We start from the raw sequence: 18713 nt of genomic DNA, 5'->3' as shown, positions 1-18713 counted from the left end.
TGTTACACAAATTTGAATACGCCAGCTAGGCATGCTGGCTCATGCCTGTAATCCCAACACTTTGGGAGGCTGAGGCGGGCGGATCACTTGAGGCCAGGAGTTCGAGACCAGCGTGGCCAACATGGCAAAACCTCATCTTTACTAAAACTATAAAAATTACGCGGATGTGGTGGTGCACACCTATAATCCCAGCTACTCGGGAGGCTGAGGCACAAGAATTGCTTGAACCTGGGAGGCAGAGGTTGCAGTAAGCCAGGATTGCACCATTGCACTCCAGCCTGGGCAACAGAGCAAGACTGTCCCAAAAAAAAAAAAAAAAAAAAATTTTTTTTGAATATGCCACAATTATATCCTGCCATTCACAACATCACACCTGTGTGTGTACTATGTTTGTAAAGCACAGGTTTGAGATATAGATGCCTGTCATGCCCCAATATACAGCACACAATGCATGCTTAGTTTTAGTTTAGGAACTTACACCACTTGGTCAATAAACTTCTTTTGATCCTCAGGAATCGGGACAGGACATTTTGAAGTGTTAGGAGATACGTAGGATAGAGCTCCTGCACCATTCGCCTGTGAACGTTTTTCATCATACTGCTCTCTTAACTGTCTTTCTTCTTCCTGATTTAAATATGGAATTCCTAAACATGATTTTAAAAAGAATGCATTAGCAGAAGTAACTGTCTAACATAAATTTAACAAACCAAAGAGTCAAATTATTCAGGAAAGATTTACCATATTTAACTACATCTCAAAAAATGAACAGAAAGGCAAGTGATTTTGAAATGTGTTTATCATTCATCCATTCATTCAGTCGTCTTTCAAGAAATATTTATCTGGCATTTATGCTGTGCCAAAGCATTGTATTAGGCACTGACAAGCTGATGCATCCTGCTCTGTAATGAAGGGAACTACTTCTGACAAGAAAATCAGTAAAGTAAGAGAAAACCCAAAGGATGAGAATAAGTCAGATACGAAAGGAGCTAGGGGAAGAGTCCTTCGGGTAGAGGAAACAAGTATGAATACCCAGAACATGGCAATGGCTTGGACGGTTACAGGAGCAGCAAGGAGCTGGTGTGGCCAGATGTCATAAGCAAAAACGGAATGGTACAGCATCAGATTGGAGAGAGTATGGAGCAAGATTCTGCAGGCCCTCACAGGCCGGGCTAAGAAATGTACATTATTCTAACAGTGACTGGACAACATTAGAAGATTTTAAGCAAGATAATTACCTTATCTGCATAATGCTTAAAAGGCCATGATGACTACTCTGAGAGTGGAAGTTGGGAAATAAGTCAGAAGCAATTGTCCAGGCAAGAGACAACAGCTCAGATCAGAGGTCAGCAAACTTTTTCTTTGTTTTGTTTTGTTTTGAGATAGTCTTACTCTGTCACCCAGGCTGGCATGCAATGGCACAATTTGAGCTCACCGCAACCTCCGCCTCCCGGGTTCAAGCAATTCTTCTGTCTCAGCCTCCCAAGTAGCTGCAATTACAAGCGTGCGCCATCACACCAGGCTAATTTTTGTATTTTCGGTAGAGATGGGGTTTCGCCGTGTTGGCCAGGCTGGTTTCAAACTCCTGACCTCACCGCCCGCCTCAGCCTCCCAAACTGCTGGGATTATAGGCGGGAGCCACGGTCACCGTGCCTGGCCAGCAAACTTTTTCTTAAAGGGCTCGATGGTAAATGTTTTAGGCTTGTGGGCAATGGGGGTCTCTGTCGCAATACTCAACCCTGCTGTTGTGGCACAAAAGCAGCCATACACAAAATGTACATGTACGGGCATAGCTGTAGTCCAACAAATCTTATTTACAAAACAAGAAGCCAGCAGTGGGCTCTCGTTTGTAACCCTGGCGTAGAGATGAAAGGGTAGATGGAGACAGTGACTTTCTAGACATGGGGTAACACTTACTGATATCCTGGAGACGAAGGATAAAGGGAAGGGCAAAATCAAGAATAACACCTTGCGGCCGGGCATGGTGGCTCACGCCTGTAATCCAACCACTTTGAGAGGCTGAGGGGAGCGGATCACGAGGTCAAAAGATGGAGACCAGCCTGGCCAACATGGTGAAACCCCATCTCTACTAAAAATACAAAAATTAGCTGGGCATCGTGGCGTGTGCCTGTAGTCCCAGCTACTTGGGAGGCTGAGGCAGGAGAATCACTTGAACCCAGGAGGCAGAAGTTCCAGTGAGCCGAGATCGCACCACCGCACTTGAACCTGGTGATGGTGCGAGACTCTGTCTCAAAAAAAATAAAATAAAAATAAAAATAAAAATAAACACCTTGCTATTTGGTTTAAGCAATTGGGAAGATGGTAGGGCCACTAACTGATGTGAAGACAATGAGGGGAAAAATAGGTATTGGGGTCCAAGGAGTGAAAATCAAAAGCTACCTTTGGGACATACTATTTTTTTTCTTTTTAGGACGAAGTCTTGCTCTGTCACCCAGGCTGGAGTGCAACGGCACGATCCTGGCTCACTGCAACCGCCACCTCTCAGGTTCAAGCAATTCTCCTGCCTCAGCCTCCCAAGTTGCTGGGATTACAGGCACCCGCCACCATACCCAGCTAATTTTTGTATTTTAGTAGAGACAAGGTTTCAACATGTTGGCCAGGCTGGTCTTGAACTCTAACCTCAGGTGATCTGCCTGTCTCAGCCTCTCAAAGTGCTGAGATGACACGCGTGAGCCACGGCGCCCAGCCATGGACATATTAAATCATCTAAGGGTATACACAAATTAAAAGTTGCAGTTACAAGCCTATAGCTCAAGAGAAAGGTGTTGAGATATACATTTAGTTATCATCGGGACATGGGTGGTATTAAAAGCCATGGGGACCGGGCACGGTTGCTCACACCTGTAATCCCAGCACTTCAGGAGGCCAAGGTGGGCAGATCACCTGAGGTTGTGAGTTCAAGACCAGCCTGACCAACATGGAGAAACCCTGTCTCTACTAAAAATACAAAATTAGCCGGGCGTGGTGGCACACGCCTGTAATCCCAGCTACTTGGGAGGCTAAGGCAGGAGAATCGCTTGAACCTGGGAGGCGGAGGTTGCGGTGAACCGAGATTGTGCCATTCCACTCCAGCCTGGGCAACAAGGGCGAAACTCCATCTCAAAAAAAAAAAAAACAAAAAACACCATGGGACGCCGGGTGCCTGGCTCATGCCTATAATCCCAGTACTTTGGGAGGCTGAGGAGGGCGGATCACTTAAGATCAAGAGTTTAAGACCAGCCTGTCCAATATGGTAAAACTCTCTCTCTACCAAAAAGTACAAAAATTTGCCATGTGTGGTGGCACACGCCTGTAGTCCCAGGTACTCAGGAGGCTGAGGTGGGAGAATCACGTGAATCTGGGAGGTGGAGGGTGCAGTGAGCCAAGATCATGCCACTGCACCCCAGCCTGGGCGAAAGGGTGAGACTCTGTCTCAAAACAACAACAACAACAAAGCCATGGGACACTAACGAATTTGTAGAAAGAAAAATGAACGTAGAAAACCACCATTAGTCAACGATAATCGCTTAAAGCAAGAATTATCAATGGATGCTAAAACTAACTGGCAAAAAAAAAGTGGTCCAAGTTAACATCATCAGTAATGGGACAAATGACATCATATGCCTCCTGGTATGATACACTGAGAAGAACACACACCGAGGAGAAGCGGGGAAGGCAACAGATAGTGAAAAAGCAATGGAAGTCAACAGATTGCTGAAACAGGTACCAGAGCAAGTGAATTGGAAGCACAAGAAGTAGTACTCTCAAAAAAAGAAATATTAAAAACACTAAAAACAATAAATGAGGCCATGCACAACAGGTCATTCCTATAATCCCAGAGCTTTAGGGGGTGGCGGCAGGAATACTGCTTGAACCCAGGAGTTTGAGACCAGCCGGGAAAATGTAGTGACACCCTGCCTCTATAAAAAACATAAAAATTAGCTGGGCATGATGGTGTGCACCTATGGTTCCAGCTACACAGAAGGCTGAGGTGGGAGAATCACTTGGGCCCAGGAGGTCAAGGTTGCAGTGAGTCATGAATGTGCCAGTGCACTGCAGCCTGGTGACAAAGCAACATCCTGTCTCAAAAATGGAAAAAAAGAAAAAAACAGAGTAAATGAGAGGTGCAGTTTTTGACCCTAAGACCCATGACGCCGCCATTGGTATAGAGGACTAAAGAGAGATAGAAAGACTGCTGACCACCTGGTCAAGAAACAGACCAGAGCATTTGCTGGTTATCCTTGAGGATACTAAAGTCACCCAGAGAGGGGAAGGAGCGGAGAGAATGATAACACACTAAAGCCAAGGCTATGATGCACGCTGTGCCTACGGGAGTCAGCACAGAGGGGCGGCAGAGCTGGTGACAGCCTGAGAATGGTGGCTCCCGTATAAAAGAAAATTCAGGGGACGGGCACGGCGATCACACCTGTAATCCCAGCACTTTGGGAGGCCAAGGCAGGTGGATCATCTGAGGTCGGGAGTTGGAGACCAGCCTGGCCAACATGGAGAAACTGTCTCTACTAAAAATACAAAATTAGCTGGGTGTGGTGGCATATGCCTGTAATCCCAGCTACTTGGGAGGGTGAGGCAGGAGAATCACTTGAACCCGGGAGGCAGAGGTTGCGGTGAGCCGAGATCGCACGATTGCACTCCAGCCTGGGCAACAAGAGCGAAACTCTGTCTCAAAAACAGAAAAGAAAAGAAAGGAAAATTCAGGTGTCTGAAAGTGGCATGGGGAAACAAGGAGCACACCTAGCACAGCCTGGCCAGAGTAAGACAAGAGTGAGAGGGAAAACCACCGGCGATGGAGGTTACAGGGGGAAACTAACAAGGGGAGTCACCTGGTTTCCTTCCAGACAAAGAAATCAAAGGAACTTGAGAGAAGACTGCTATAAAGAAAGAGCCTGACATTTACAAAGCCTGAATGGAAAGCCTTGAAAATGGAGAGAGATGAGGGTCTAAGTCAGATTTAGAGCATATCAACAACAGCATGGGATGAGGCTTGGTAGTATGGATGACCTGGGAGTCCTGACTATCGTGACCAAAATATTCCAGGGCATGACTATAAAACAGAAGAAGGAGGCACATTCCAATCTGGCTGTTTCTCTCCTTTTATGGAAAAAAAAAAAAAAAAAAAAAACCAAGTTAGAACTATGCATCCATACAAGTACCAGATAAAGTGGTTCCTTCAAGAGATGCTGCCACTAGTCCAATACAGTGCCCTAAATGCATTTGGAACTTCTATTTTATAATGGCTTTCAGAGTCAAATATGAGACAAATAAAAAAAATTTCTTTATAACACCCAAACTGTATTGCTCTGCTGGTTCAGTCACTATGTGAAGCAGTTTTGGCTCAAAACAATTTTGTTTTTATTACCTCCAAAGATCAAAATCAATAAAAATTAAGATGTAGCACCAATGAAGCAATTAAAAAACAATATGGGCCAGGCCCAGTGGCTCATGCCTATAATCCCAGCACTTTAAGAGGCAAAAGTGACTGAATCACTTGAGGTCAGGAGTTCAAGGCCAGCCTAGCCAACATAGTGAAACCCTACCTCTACTAAAAATACATAAATTAGGTGTGCATGGTGGCATGTGCCTGTGCTCTCAGCTACTCGGGAGGATGAGGGACGAGTATCGCTTGAACCTGTTAGGCAGAGGCTGTGGTGAGTCGAGATCATACCACTGCACACTCCAGCCTGGGCAACACGGTGAGATTCTGTCTCCAAAAAAAAAACCACCAATATGGCATGGGTACTAAACACCTTGCAAAGGGCCGGGCGCGGTGGCTCACGCTTGTAATCCCAGCACTTTGGGAGGCCGAGGCGGGCGGATCACGAGGTCAGGAGATCGAGACCACGATGAAACCCCGTCTCTACTAAAAATACAAAAAAATTAGCCGGGCGTGGTGGCGGGCGCCTGTAGTCCCAGCTACTACGAGAGGCTGAGGCAGGAGAATGGCGTGAACCCAGGAGGCGGAGCTTGCAGTGAGCCGAGATTGCGCCACTGCACTCCAGCCTGGGTGACAGAGCGAGACTCCGTCTCAAAAAAAAAAAAAACACCTTGCAAAGAGGTTCTGCTGAGAAGAGGAGAATTCATTTGAAGCCCATGTACTTTTTTTTGAGAAAAGTTCAGTTATTTTTGTTGGGATAAACCTCCTTCTCTCTTTCATTCATTAATTCTATATTCACCATGGGGAAAAAACAAACAAAATTTATGTAAATAATTAAATTAAAATATTGACCTTGTACATACTTAATACCACTGCAAAAAGCACGGTCTTTCCAAACACTTTTAGAGAAACAAATGAAGAGGAAGGAAAACCAATCTGAAACGCTCTGATGTCCAGTACTCATGCACCCATTTATGAATCAAATATTTGGTGGTCACCTCCCTGATATAGAAGGGAAATCATGCTATGCAAGGGGATGTGAAATGAACGAGACACAGTCCCTTCCTCAGGTGCTCCCCAGGCCATCACTCTAGCAAGTTAGCCATTATCAATCGTGCAGTCTCTGCACTTTCCTTCTCCCATAAGAAACTAAGGAACTGTCTCCAACTATTAAAAAAGCAACAGGTAGGCAGGGTGTGGTGTCTCATGCCTGTAATCCCAGCACGCTGGGAGGCCAAGGCAGGTGGATTGTTTGAGGACAGGAGTTTGGGACCAGCCTGGGCAATGGCGAAATCCCATTTCTACAAAAAATTCGAAAATCAGCCACGCATGCTGGCGCACAGCACCCAGCCACACAGCAGGGTGACGTGGGAGGATCACTTGAGCCCAGGAGGTCAAGGCTCCAGTGAGCTATGACTGCACCACTGCACTCAGCCTGGGCGACAGAGTGGGACCCTGTCTCAAAAAAAAAAAATTAAAAATAATTCCTGCCAGCAGAGGTGTTATAAAAAATAAAATAAATATAAACATGCACTAGCTGGAAAAGAAGGTTTTCATTACAGCATCACTGGAATACAGGACATTTCTAAACTACACACCTCTTGTTACACTGGAAGAAAACAAGGAAGCACTCCCCAGAGGTGGTGAGTTAGGCCACTATATCACACCAGTGGTAGAATAAACTGCACTCAATAAAAACAGGAGTTTGAAGGGCCCTATCAGAGTTAAATGAAGTAGGATTTATTCTGTTCCGCTCATGGCTGATTATGTTTTTTTTTTTTTTAAAAAAAAAAAAAAAGATCACAGTAGGCCAGGCATGGTGGCTCACACTTGTAATCACAGCATTTTTTGGAGGCCGAGGCGGGCAGATCACGAAGTCAGGAGATCTAGACCATCCTGGCTAACACGGTGAAACCACGTCTCTACTAAAAATACAAAAAATTAGCCAGGCATGGTGGCGGGCGCCTATAGTCCCAGCTACTTGGGAGGCTGAGCCAGGAGAATGGCATGAACCTGGGAGGCAGAGCCTGCAGTGAGCCGAGATCACGCCACCGCACTCCAGCCTGGGCGACAGAGCAAGACTCCTCTCAAAAAAAAAAAAAAAAAAAATCACAGTAAGCAAGTTTTTAAAAATTCTAAGGCTGCACATGTGTACTGGCTGCACATGTATGCTGGAACTCTGAGATCGTGTCTCAGCAGGCACAAAATAATAATTCTCAACCAAGTTCAGACTTACTTCCCAAGGACATTTTGAAGGTTTATAAGCTCTAAAGATAGGTTACCCATAATCTTACCATTTCGAAAAACTTTATTAAAATCAAATCCCTGGCTTGCTAGAAAGTCAATGCTGGAGCTCTGAAACAGAGTAAACAGAACACATGTTTTGGGGATGTTAGTGGCAGAAACATAAAGAAATGCAGAGAAGTAACTCAAAGAAGAAAACAAAGACAATAAGGCAAGCAAGCAATGTGCCAGAGGCCACAATACAAGGAATTTCTACGCCACAAACGATCCATTAACTTGCTTAAAACATTTGGGCTCTTCTCCTTTACAGCTTACAAAACAAACATCCTTTGTTTCACATTTTTTTTTTTTAATAGACAGGGTCTCACTATGTTGCCCAGGCTGGTCTCAAACTTCTGGACTCAAGCGATCCTCCTGCCTTGGCCTCCCAAAGTGCTGGGATTATAGACGTGAGTCACCACACCCAACCTGCTTCATAATATTTTTTAAAAATATACTGAGTAGATGGGCACAGTGGCTCATGCCTGTAATCCCAGCACTTTGGGAGGCAGAGGTGGGCACATCACTTGAGGTCAGAAGTTCGAGACCAGCTGGTCAGAAGTTTGAGATCAGCCTGGTCAACATGGTGAAACCCTGTCTCTACTAAAAATACAAAAATTAGCCGGGTGTGCCAGGCGCGGTGGCTCACACCCGTAATCCCAGCACTTTGGGAGGCCAAGGCGGGTAGATCACGAGGTCGGGAGATCGAGACCATCCTGGCTAACACGTCTCTACTAAAAATACAAAAAAATTAGCCAGGCAAGGCAGCATGCGCCTCTAGTCCCAGCTGCTGGGGAGGCTGAAGCAGGAGAATGGCGTGAACCCGAGAGGCAGAGCTTGCAGTGAGCCGAGATCGCGCCACTGCACTCCAGCCTGGGTGACAGAGCAAGACTCTGTCTCAAAAAAAAAAAAAAATTATAGCCGGGTGTGATGGTGTGCACCTGCAATCCCAGTTACTCAGGAGGCTGAGGCAGGAAAATTGTTTGAGTTTGGGAGGTGGAGGTTGCAGTGAACCAAGAGAACCACTGCACTCCAGCCCAGGCGACAGAGCAAGACTCTGTCTCAAAAAAAAAAAAAAAAAAAAAAAAAAATCCACTGCGTGAACAGATATTCTCCCAATAGGCAGAAAGCTCCTGATCTCTTGACTGCTGTAGTACTGACTAGGAAACTATAAATAGAACTAATATGTATTTTATTACCCTGTCCCAGGTTCAAGTTTAACGTAGCTACATGCACAGGTTATAAGACACTGACATCCACCTCAAATTAGATAATGAAAACACAAAATCTTAATTAAATGTTCTCAATGTTGAAGATCAAAAGAGACAACAGGCACAGTGGTTCGCATCTGTAATCCTAGCACTTAGGGAGGCCAAGGGAGGAAGATCGCTTGAGCCCAGGAGTTCAAGACCAGCTTGGGCAAAACAGTGAAATCCTATCGCCACAAAAAATTTAAAAATTAGCCAGGCATGGTAGCACATGCCTGCAGTCCCAGCTACCCAGGGGCTGAGGCAGGAGGATCACTTAAGTATGGAAGGTCAGGAGCCTGAGGCTGTAGTGGGCTACCATCATGCCACTGCACTCCAGCCTAAGTGACAAAGTGAGACCTTGTCTCAAAACAAAAAAGATCAAAAGAGAAGTTCCCAATAATAAGCCTTACTAAACAAATATATCTCGAACCTAGCATGAGCCAAAATGTGTTCCCAGATTTAAATAAAAACATTAGACTGGGCTGGACATGGTGGCTCACACTTGTAATCCCAGCACTTTGGGAGGCTGAGGTGGTTGCATCGCTTGAGCCCAGGACTTTGTGTGACCAGCCTGGGCAGCATGGCAACACCCCACCTCAATTAAAAATAATAATAATAAAATTATTTAAAAATAAGTGTATATTAGGCTGGGGGCAGTGGCTCACACCTGTAATCCCAGAACTTTGGGAGATGGTGGGAGGATCGCTTGAGCCCAAGAGTTCAAGACCAGCCTGAGTAGCATAGGGAGACCCATCTCTACAAAAAATTCGAAAATTAGCCAGGTGTGGTGGTTCCCATCTGTAGTCCCAGCTATCCCACAGGCTGAGGTGGGAGAATCAGAAAATCATTTCAGCCCAGGAGTTCAAGTCTGCAGTGAGCTGTGATCACACAGCTGGACTCCAGCGTGGGTGACAGAACAAGACCCTGTCTCTTAAAAAAAAAACAAAAACCAGGCTCAGTGTGGTGGCTCATGCCTGTAATCCCAGCACTTTGGGAGGCCCAGGCAGGCGGATTACGAAGTCAGGAGATCGAGACCATCCTGGCTAACATGGTGAAACCCCGTCTCTACTAAAAATACAAAAAATTAGCTGGGCGCGGTGGTGGGCACCTGTAGTCCCAGCTACTAGGGAGGCTGAGGCAGCAGAATGGTGGGAACCAGGGAGGAGGAGTTTGCAGTGAGCTGAGATTGTGCCACTGCACTCCAGCCTGGGCGACAAGAGTGAGACTGTCTCAAAAACAAAAAACAAAAAACACTGTATTAAGTAAACGATACTATAGATGAAACACAAGTATGGCAAAATTATGGAGTTCATACTCAACTGAACTTAAGAAATAAGCATTACTGTAGCTACTCTAATTTTATTCTTGGCCAAGTCAGAACATCAGCAGGCTACACTACACATCTGAATCATTTTCATCTGGTGCCTTTACTACACTGTACTTTGACATTATACCATCAGTCTAGACTGAAGGACATGGTAACAAACAGTTCCATTAAACTCATCACAGTACTGACTTCAGAGATGTGACTGAAGATCAGGTTTTCTACAGTAATCATTTACTTATAATTCAAGGGTAAAAGTTCTGAGGTCTCTATTCTGGGGAAAGCTATATTAATCCTGAGTTCTGGATTGTCCTAATCCTATGGACCACGGAATGACTGTGTTTCCCTCTTTTCTTTGCTGCTAGGAAGCTCAGGGACAAACAAATTACACTTTCTTTGGAACAAATTCTGTCTTCTATTCATACCATAGTGATTGTATCATTTTTCTTTTCTTTCAAATTTTCATTTACTTATTTTTTTAATCTTATGTTAAAAGGTAAATACCATATATATCTTTTTTTTTTTGAGACGGAGTCTCGCTCTGTTGCCCAGGCTGGAGTGCAGTGGCGCGATCTCGGCTCACTGCAAGCTCCAGCTCCCGGGTTCACGCCATTCTCCTGCCTCAGCCTCCCGAGTAGCTGGGACTACAGGCGCCCGCCAACACGCCCGGCTAATTTTTTGTATTTTTAGTAGAGACGGGGTTTCACCGTGTTAGCCAGGATGGTCTCGATCTCCTGACCTCGTGATCCGCCCGCCTCGGCCTCCCAAAGTGCTGGGATTACAGGCTTGAGCCACCGCGCCCGGCCTAATACCATATATATCTTTAATAACCAAAACAAATCATTTTGAAATGGTGAGATATAAAAAGGCAATCTGAACACAGAAAAACACACAAACAAATGGGAGTAGTGCACGCAAATGACTTCCATTGTGTCCAGGCTTTTATACTTTACAACAAGCAATCTTTCCCTACCTGCACTTCTTTTTTAGTCCTGTCCTGAACCAAGAACCAAGACTCAATGTATTTTGATTTGGTCTGCGGGCTTCTGTCTACCATGGCTGAGTGTTCTTATATTTCTGCCCACCTAAACATTCTGTCTCTGACAAAAGCACTGAAAGACAAACTGTGGAAGGCATTTTTGTCCTTCTAGTACTAGACACCAAAACATCCTACTTTATCTCACTGAATTCAAAGTCAGAGTCATCTATGCCTTTTCTGAAGCTGCTTATTTTCTAATCAAAACAACACTCTTTGAGTTGTACAATAGTGTCAATGTACTTAATGCCACTGAGCTATAGATTTAAATACGGTTAGAATAGTAAAATTTATGTTACGTATATTTTACCACAATTTTTAAGAAAATCTTTGAACTTGGCCAGACACGGTGGCTCATGCCTGTAATCCGAGCACTTTGGGAGGCCGAGGCAGGCGGATCATGAGGTCAAGAGATCAAGACCATCCTGCCTAATACGGTGAAACCGTCTCTACTAAAAATACAAAAAATTAGCTGGGCGTGGTGGCAGCTCTTGTAGTCCCAGCTACTTGGGAGGCTGAGGCAGGAGAATGGCATGAACATGTGAGGCAGAGCTTGCAGTGAGCCAAGATCACACCACTGCACTCCAGCCTGGGCGATAGGGACTCCGTCTCAAAAAAAAAAAAAACCTTTGAACTAACAAAACCTTTTGGGGTTTACTAGCCACTACCTTCGATTTGTCATAAATGTAACATTTTCAAGATTGAAGAGACGAGGCTGGAAGCAGTGTCTCATGCCTGTAATTCCAGCACTTTGGGAGGCTAAGGCGGGCAGATCACTTGAGGTCAGGAATTTGAGACCAGCCTGGCCAACATGGTGAAACCCTGTCTCTACTAAAACTACAAAAATTAGCCAGGCGCGGTGGCACGCACCTGTAGACCCAACTACTTGGGAGGCTGAGGCAGAAGAATCACTTGAACTCGGGAGGCGGAGGTTACAGTGAGCCAAGATCGTGCCACTGCACTCCAGCCTGGGTGACAGAGTGAGACTCCATCTCAAAAAATAAAATAAAATGAAAAGATTCAAGACATGAGAACACGTATTTGGGAAGACAATTTGCGACATCCGTCAAAACTTTAAATGCAAATATCCTATGTCTCAACAACTCCCCTTCTAGGCAATCTATAACACAAAAAAATTCTTACAAATACAAAAAGATATACTGAACACAGAAGTTGACTACAGAATTGCTGATAACCATTGGAAAGCCTCCAAATTTCAATTAACTAACTGATTAAACAAATTATATGTATCCACACTATGAAATAAAAGACATTCTGCTGAGTGGCAAATGTGAATTGCATAAAATGTGAATATTAGGATTCCATATATATATTTGAGACGGACTCTTGCTCTGTCACCCAGGCTGGAGTGCAGTGGCGGGATCTTGGCTCAGTGCAAGCTCCACCTCCCAGGTTCACGCCATTCTCCTGCCTCAGCCGCCTGAGTAGCTGGGACTACAGGCGCCCACCACCAAGCCTGGCTAATTTTTTTTGTATTTTTAGTAGAGACAGGGTTTCACCGTGTTAGCCAGGATGGTCTCAATCTCCTGACCTCGTGATCTGCCCGCCTCGGCCTCCCAAAGTGCTGGGATTACAGGTGTGAGCCACTGCACCCGGCCCATTTTTTAAAATGTAAGCCTGGTGCAGTGGTACATGCTTGTAATCCCAGCACTTTGGGAAGCCAAAGCGGGCAGATCACTTGAGCCCAAGAGTTCGAGACGAGCCAAGGCAACACGGTAAAACCTTGGCTCTACAAAAAATACAAAAATTAGCTGGGCATGGTGGCATGTGCCTGTAGTTCCAGCTACTGAGGAGGCTAAGGCAGGAGGATCACTTGAGCCGGCGAGGTCAAGGCTGCAGTGACCCATGAGAACACCACTGCAATCCAGCCTTGGTGACAGAGAGACTTTGTCTCAAAAAAAAAACAAAAAACTAATATGTATGTGTGTCTAGGCATATGTGTATATGTACACATGTACATAAAAGCTAGGAAAAAAGGAGCAAAATCGGAAGGAAGTGGCATGGGAAAAGGATGTAAGAAGGGAAACACAGCCAGGCACAGTGGCTAGTACCTGTAATCCCAGCAGTTTGGGAGGCTAAGGTGGGCAGATCACGAGGTCAAGAGATGAGACCATCCTGGCCAACATGTTAAAACCCTGTCTCTAATAAAAATACAAAAATTAGCTGGGCATAGTAGCACGTGTTTGTAGTCCCAGCTACTCGGGAGGCTGAGGCAGGAGGATCACTTGAACCCAGGAGGTGGAGGGTGTGGTAAGCCAAGATCGCACCACTACACTGCAGCCTGGCAACAGAGCAAAACTCCGTCTCAAAAACAAAAAAAAGAAAAAAAAAAAAGAAACACATCTGGCCAGGCGCGATGGCTCACGTCTGTAATCCCAGTACACTGGGAGGCCAAGGCTGGTGGATCACCTGAGGTCAGGAGTTCGAGACCAGCCTGACCAATATGGTGAAACGCTGTCTCTATTAAAAATACAAAAATTAGCAGGGTGTGGTGGCAGGTGCCTGTAGTCCCAGCTACTCAGGAAGCTGAGACAAGAGAACTGCTTGAACCTGGGAGGCGGAGGTTGCAGTGAGCCGAGATCGCACCACTGCACTCCAGCCTGGGTGACAGAGCAAGACTCCATCTCAAAAAAAAAAAAAAAGAAAAGAAAAGAAACACATCTGTTACTTTACATACAGCAGTTATGCTTCAGTTTTTCACAACCCATATATATAAAATACCTTCTATGAATTCAACTACAGTTCTTCAGCCAGAAAAAGGAAGAGGAAGAAAAGAAAAAGGAGAAGACAAAAATGATGTAAATGTCATGCTATTCTGACTGCCCCACTATTCTACAAACACACTCTTCTGGGTGTCAGTGTGGTTCTGTCAGCCCATTCCTCCACGTCTTGACAAGCATATGGGAGCACCTCACTGTGCACACTGGGTCTTATTTTTTAAAGACCATATTAAGTTGTTGCATCCTCAAATCCTATATGCTTTAAGGGTGATAAGAGCTTTCTGAGGCCGGGCGCGGTGGCTCACGCTTGTAATCTCAGCACTTTGGGAGGCCGAGGCGGGCGGATCACGAGGTCAGGAGATCGAGACCACGGTGAAACCCCGTCTCTACTAAAAACACAAAAAAAAATTAGCCGGGCATGGTGGCGGGCGTCTGTAGTCCCAGCTACTCGGAGAGGCTGAGGCAGGAGAATGGTGTGAACCCGGGAGGCGGAGCTTGCAGTGAGCCAAGATTGCGCCACCGCACTCCAGCCTGGGCGACAGAGCGAGACTCCGTCTCAAGAAAAAAAAAAAAAGAGCTTTCTGAGAGAGATTTTGACCCAATTTTCACCCTACTTACTAACTCCAGAACATAATGCCCTTGTATGCAACTCTGCTACAACTATAGAATTTTAAATAAAACAAAAATCTTAAATGAGAGACCAAAGAAAATCCAAAAATACATTTACCTTTTCATACAATTCCCAAATTTACAGAGTCTAAACCTTTTCTCTGCCTTTGCTTTTCCAGACTAGAGAATCCCAGCATTTTTATTCGTCTGTTTTAGACATTACTCTCTGGGCTATCTTCAAGTCTATGATAGCTTTTTTTAAAGGAGTGGCTGGCAACTGTAACTGTATTAAGTATTCCAGGTGTACAATCATGGTTTGTACAATGGGTGAAGTTCCTCTGATCTGTTTCCAATACATTTCCCAAAATAACCAGTTTTGTCTTGGTCATTTAGAACAGAGTGCCATCGGCCAGATGTGGTGGCTCATGCCTATAATCCCAGCACTTTGGGAGGCCAAAGTGGGAGGATCACCTGATGTCGGGAGTTCGAGACCAGCCTGACCAACATGGAGAAACCCCATCTCTACTAAAAATATAAAATTAGCTGGCGTGGTGGTGCACGCCTGTAATCCCAGCACTTTGGGAGGCCAAGGTGGGAGGATCACCTGAGGTTGGGAGTTCCAGACCAGCCTGATCAACACAGAGAAGCCCCATCTCTACTAAAAATACAAAATTAGCCAAGCATCTTCGTGCATGCCTGTAATCCCAGCTACTCGGGAGGCTGAGGCAGGAGAATCGCTTCAACCCGGGAGGCAGAGGCTGAGGTGAGCCAAGATCATGCCATTGTACTCCAGCCTGGGCAAGAAGAGCGAAACTCCATCTCAAAAAAAAGAAAAGAAAATTTACAAATACTCTTTAAGTATCCCATACCACGGTGATTGATAAATAGCTACTAACTGATTGCAGGGTAAAGGTAAAATGTCAACTGGTTTACTTACTAATTTAGGAAACTGTCTATAAGATCAAAATTTAACCTTCACCTTTTCTCTTTTGCCCACAAGCATATGATTAACTCTGGATTTCATGTGTTTATATGCTGCCAGTTTTGAGAAAGAATTTGACATAACTCAATCATTCTGAAGCCTACCCTCGAGGCTTTCATAACTGCATTACCATTAATCTGCAAGAGAAGGGAAACATGGCAAGACTCCAATGAATTCATGTTGTTAGTGGGAGAGAAGATAGGATGCAAGATTTTAAGGGAGAAAAGATTAAGACTTATCTTTAATCACACAGCCACACACCCATACCCCTTATTCACATTCTCCTTATCCATTACAACAGATAATCAAGAGAGCAGAAAGGAAAAAGTGATATTTACTGAGTGTCTACCAGGTCAGCTACAACACCTCTAGAGGGAATATCCTGAAGGAGAACCTCCCTAATATTGACCCATCAATTAAGCTCTCTCCTCCTCAAGAGGAAACAGTAGTTTTTTTTCTACCCCTCTTTCCTAATTAGTAAGCTTGAGAAAAGGAAGTCAGCAAAAATAGTTGAACCCCTTCTGGGTTTTCTCTTTTTGGATAGGATACACACATACTCTGCTTTTCCAGAAAATAAAGGTTTACACCCTAGGAGTGGATGCAAAGAGAACATGTTAGGATAGGGAGAAGCCTCCAAGTCTTCTGTTTATTTTTATTTTTATTTTTATTTTAAAAAAGAGATGAGGTCTCACTATTTTATGCCCAGGCTGGTCTCAAGACTCCTGAGCTCAAGTGATTCTCTTGTCTTGGCCTCAAAACTGCTAGGATTACAGGCATAAACCACCATGTGCAGCCAAGAAGGCTGCAAGTCTTGATGTGTAGGTGGTTCAACTCGGCGGTAAGATAATAAAATTCCCAAATGGAGTTATGAAGCTATGTTCTCAAATTCAGCTTTAGAATTACTAAACCTCATGTTCTCATATCTATCTGTCTGTCTCTGCATCTTATTCCTTAATTCATTCTTTTTTTTTTTTTTTTTTGAGACAGAGTCTCGCTCCGTTGCCCAGGTTGGAGTGCAATGGCGTGATCTTGGCTCACTGCAACCTCCACCTCCCAGGTTCACGCCATTCTCCTGCCTCAACCTCCCCGAGTAGCTGGGATTACAGGCACCCATGACCACGCTCGGCTAACTTTTTTTTTGGAATTTTTAGTAGAGACAGGGGTTCACCGTGTTAGCTAGGATGGTCTCGATCTCCTGACCTCATGATCCGCCCACCCCGGCCTCCCAAAGTGCTGGGATTACAGGCATGACCCACCGCACCTGGCCCCCCTTAATTCATTCTACAGCAAAGGAGGAGATAACAGGGTCATTAATTTATTACCCTAAAACTGAAGGTCAAAGGTGAAATGATTCACCCCAAACCCCAAAGTTAGTAGTAGAACCAAATTCTGATTTCACATCTCCATGCTGCCTCATCAGCAATTCAGAAAAGAACTTACCTGACAAACAAATTTGACATCTGGTGAGGATCTATTGAACGGTTTCGGGAAAACATAGAAGTTAAATGACTTCGTTATATACCTGGGATAAGATAAAAGGAGACTTAGGAGGTGACATTGTGCCACAAAAACAGAATTCCCAACGTTTGTTAAAACAACCTACTTTGAATCTGTGTAGTCATACTTAAAAGTGCAAAGGCCAAACTGAAATAGCAAAAAGTCCATGGAATGCTGGAAAAGGGAAATAAAACATCTGTCACAATAGTGCTGCATATTCCGTGTGAGCATAGCATTCTCAAACAGGTGGGCTTTCTGAATTACTCAATGAGACTTCAGCAGAATACTTCCAATTAGAACAGATTACACATATGAATCAGCATTATTATTAATTTGTATACATTTCATAATACTTTTCCCATTTAAGGACCTATTTATCCATCATCCAAAGAATCATATTAGGTCTATTTCCAAATGATTAAAATAACTGCCTCGTATTTCCTACGAATCAAATTAAGACTGAAAATGCTAAACCTTCCCCAAAATGTTTTCCAGCAAACAATTATTTTTGCTGTTTTAAATATCATTAAAATAACATGTTAAGGCCAGGTGTGATGGCTCACACCTGTAATCCCAGCACTTCGGGAGGCTGAAGCAGGAGGATCATTTGACGCCAGAAGTTCGAGACCAGCCTGGTCAACAAAGTGAGACCGATCTCTACAAAAGAATATGTAAAAATTAAAAAAAAAAAAAAATTGGCTGGGCACAGTGGCTTGCGCCTGTAGTCCCAACTACTTGGGAGGCTGTGGCAGGAGAATCACTTGAGCCAGCAGTTCAAGGCTCCACAGAGCAATGATCATGCCACTGCACCCCAGCCTGGGTGACAGAGCTAGACCTTGTCTCTAAAACAAGACAAAACAAAAAAAAAATCACTTCATGGCTAGGTTTGACGAGAAAATACTGCACTTACAAAACCTTAATGCACCAGTTTAATAACAATATTTCTCTATCATTTAACATAAGGAAGACTACCATGAGAAAGAAAAAGATTTTCTAGCACATCCACTTGCCTTTTTAAGCTTCTGATACCTTTCTTCTGGAGTGTCAAAACCATTTGTTAATGCAGAGACTGAAGGTCCATCACTGATTCCTAGATTTTAAGAAACAAACATTTTTAGCTTACTAATAAATACTAACGTAAAAATGCCAGTCAACCATTCAGTGCCTCTATAACGTCGTATCATGAATTAAGGTTACTTGGAAGCACTCCCTAACTTACTTTTTCAAAATAAGCATTAATTTCACTGGCCACCAGGTTAAACCCTCTAATAATGAACTAAGAGATGCGAATGTTTCAACATGAGAATAGGCAGTTCCATTGTCTAAAACGTGACTTAAAACACAGTAATCATTTAAGAAAGCAACCTCTATGCTTGAATAAGTTTTGCTGCTTTAAAAGATTCTTGTATAAGCAGACATCAATAAATCCCTAAGTATATTATTGCCAGAGTTCCAGTCTTGGTCAAGAGTTTGGAGTGGTTAATATCTATACAAAGAAAGTATCTTCAAGGTTAAGAGAAAATTATTTCTGGTGAAAACTCTTAGCTTCCTAGGGAAGTGACTCCAACTAGAAACTACTTAAAGCCAAGGATAGTATTTACC

The 18713-nt window shown here is 44.2% G+C and overlaps 1 protein-coding gene across 6 annotated transcripts in view; it reads right to left on the bottom strand.

Annotated features, from left to right (window-relative positions):
- The window catches only part of PARN (poly(A)-specific ribonuclease), a 200656-nt gene that overhangs the window by 180405 nt on the left and 1538 nt on the right, over positions 1-18713 (bottom strand). For 4 of the 6 annotated variants that reach the window (XM_055252462.2, XM_055252463.2, XM_055252466.2 and 1 more), the window contains exons 3-7: positions 18122-18201; positions 17218-17285; positions 17055-17136; positions 7684-7744; positions 479-644 (exon numbers count right to left, since the gene is read on the bottom strand). In XM_055252462.2, the coding sequence (XP_055108437.1) occupies positions 479-644; positions 7684-7744; positions 17055-17136; positions 17218-17285; positions 18122-18201 (457 nt within the window). The remainder of the gene's footprint in view (positions 1-478; positions 645-7683; positions 7745-17054; positions 17137-17217; positions 17286-18121; positions 18202-18713) is intronic. The other 2 variants (XM_063623754.1, XM_055252464.2) reach the window with 2 other exon arrangements.

Source organism: Symphalangus syndactylus, chromosome 18 (assembly GCF_028878055.3).
Source record: "Symphalangus syndactylus isolate Jambi chromosome 18, NHGRI_mSymSyn1-v2.1_pri, whole genome shotgun sequence".
Classification (NCBI taxonomy): Eukaryota; Metazoa; Chordata; class Mammalia; order Primates; family Hylobatidae; genus Symphalangus; species Symphalangus syndactylus.
The sequence above is the reverse complement of the archived record's forward strand: the minus strand, read 5'-3'. Positions and strand labels throughout refer to the sequence as shown.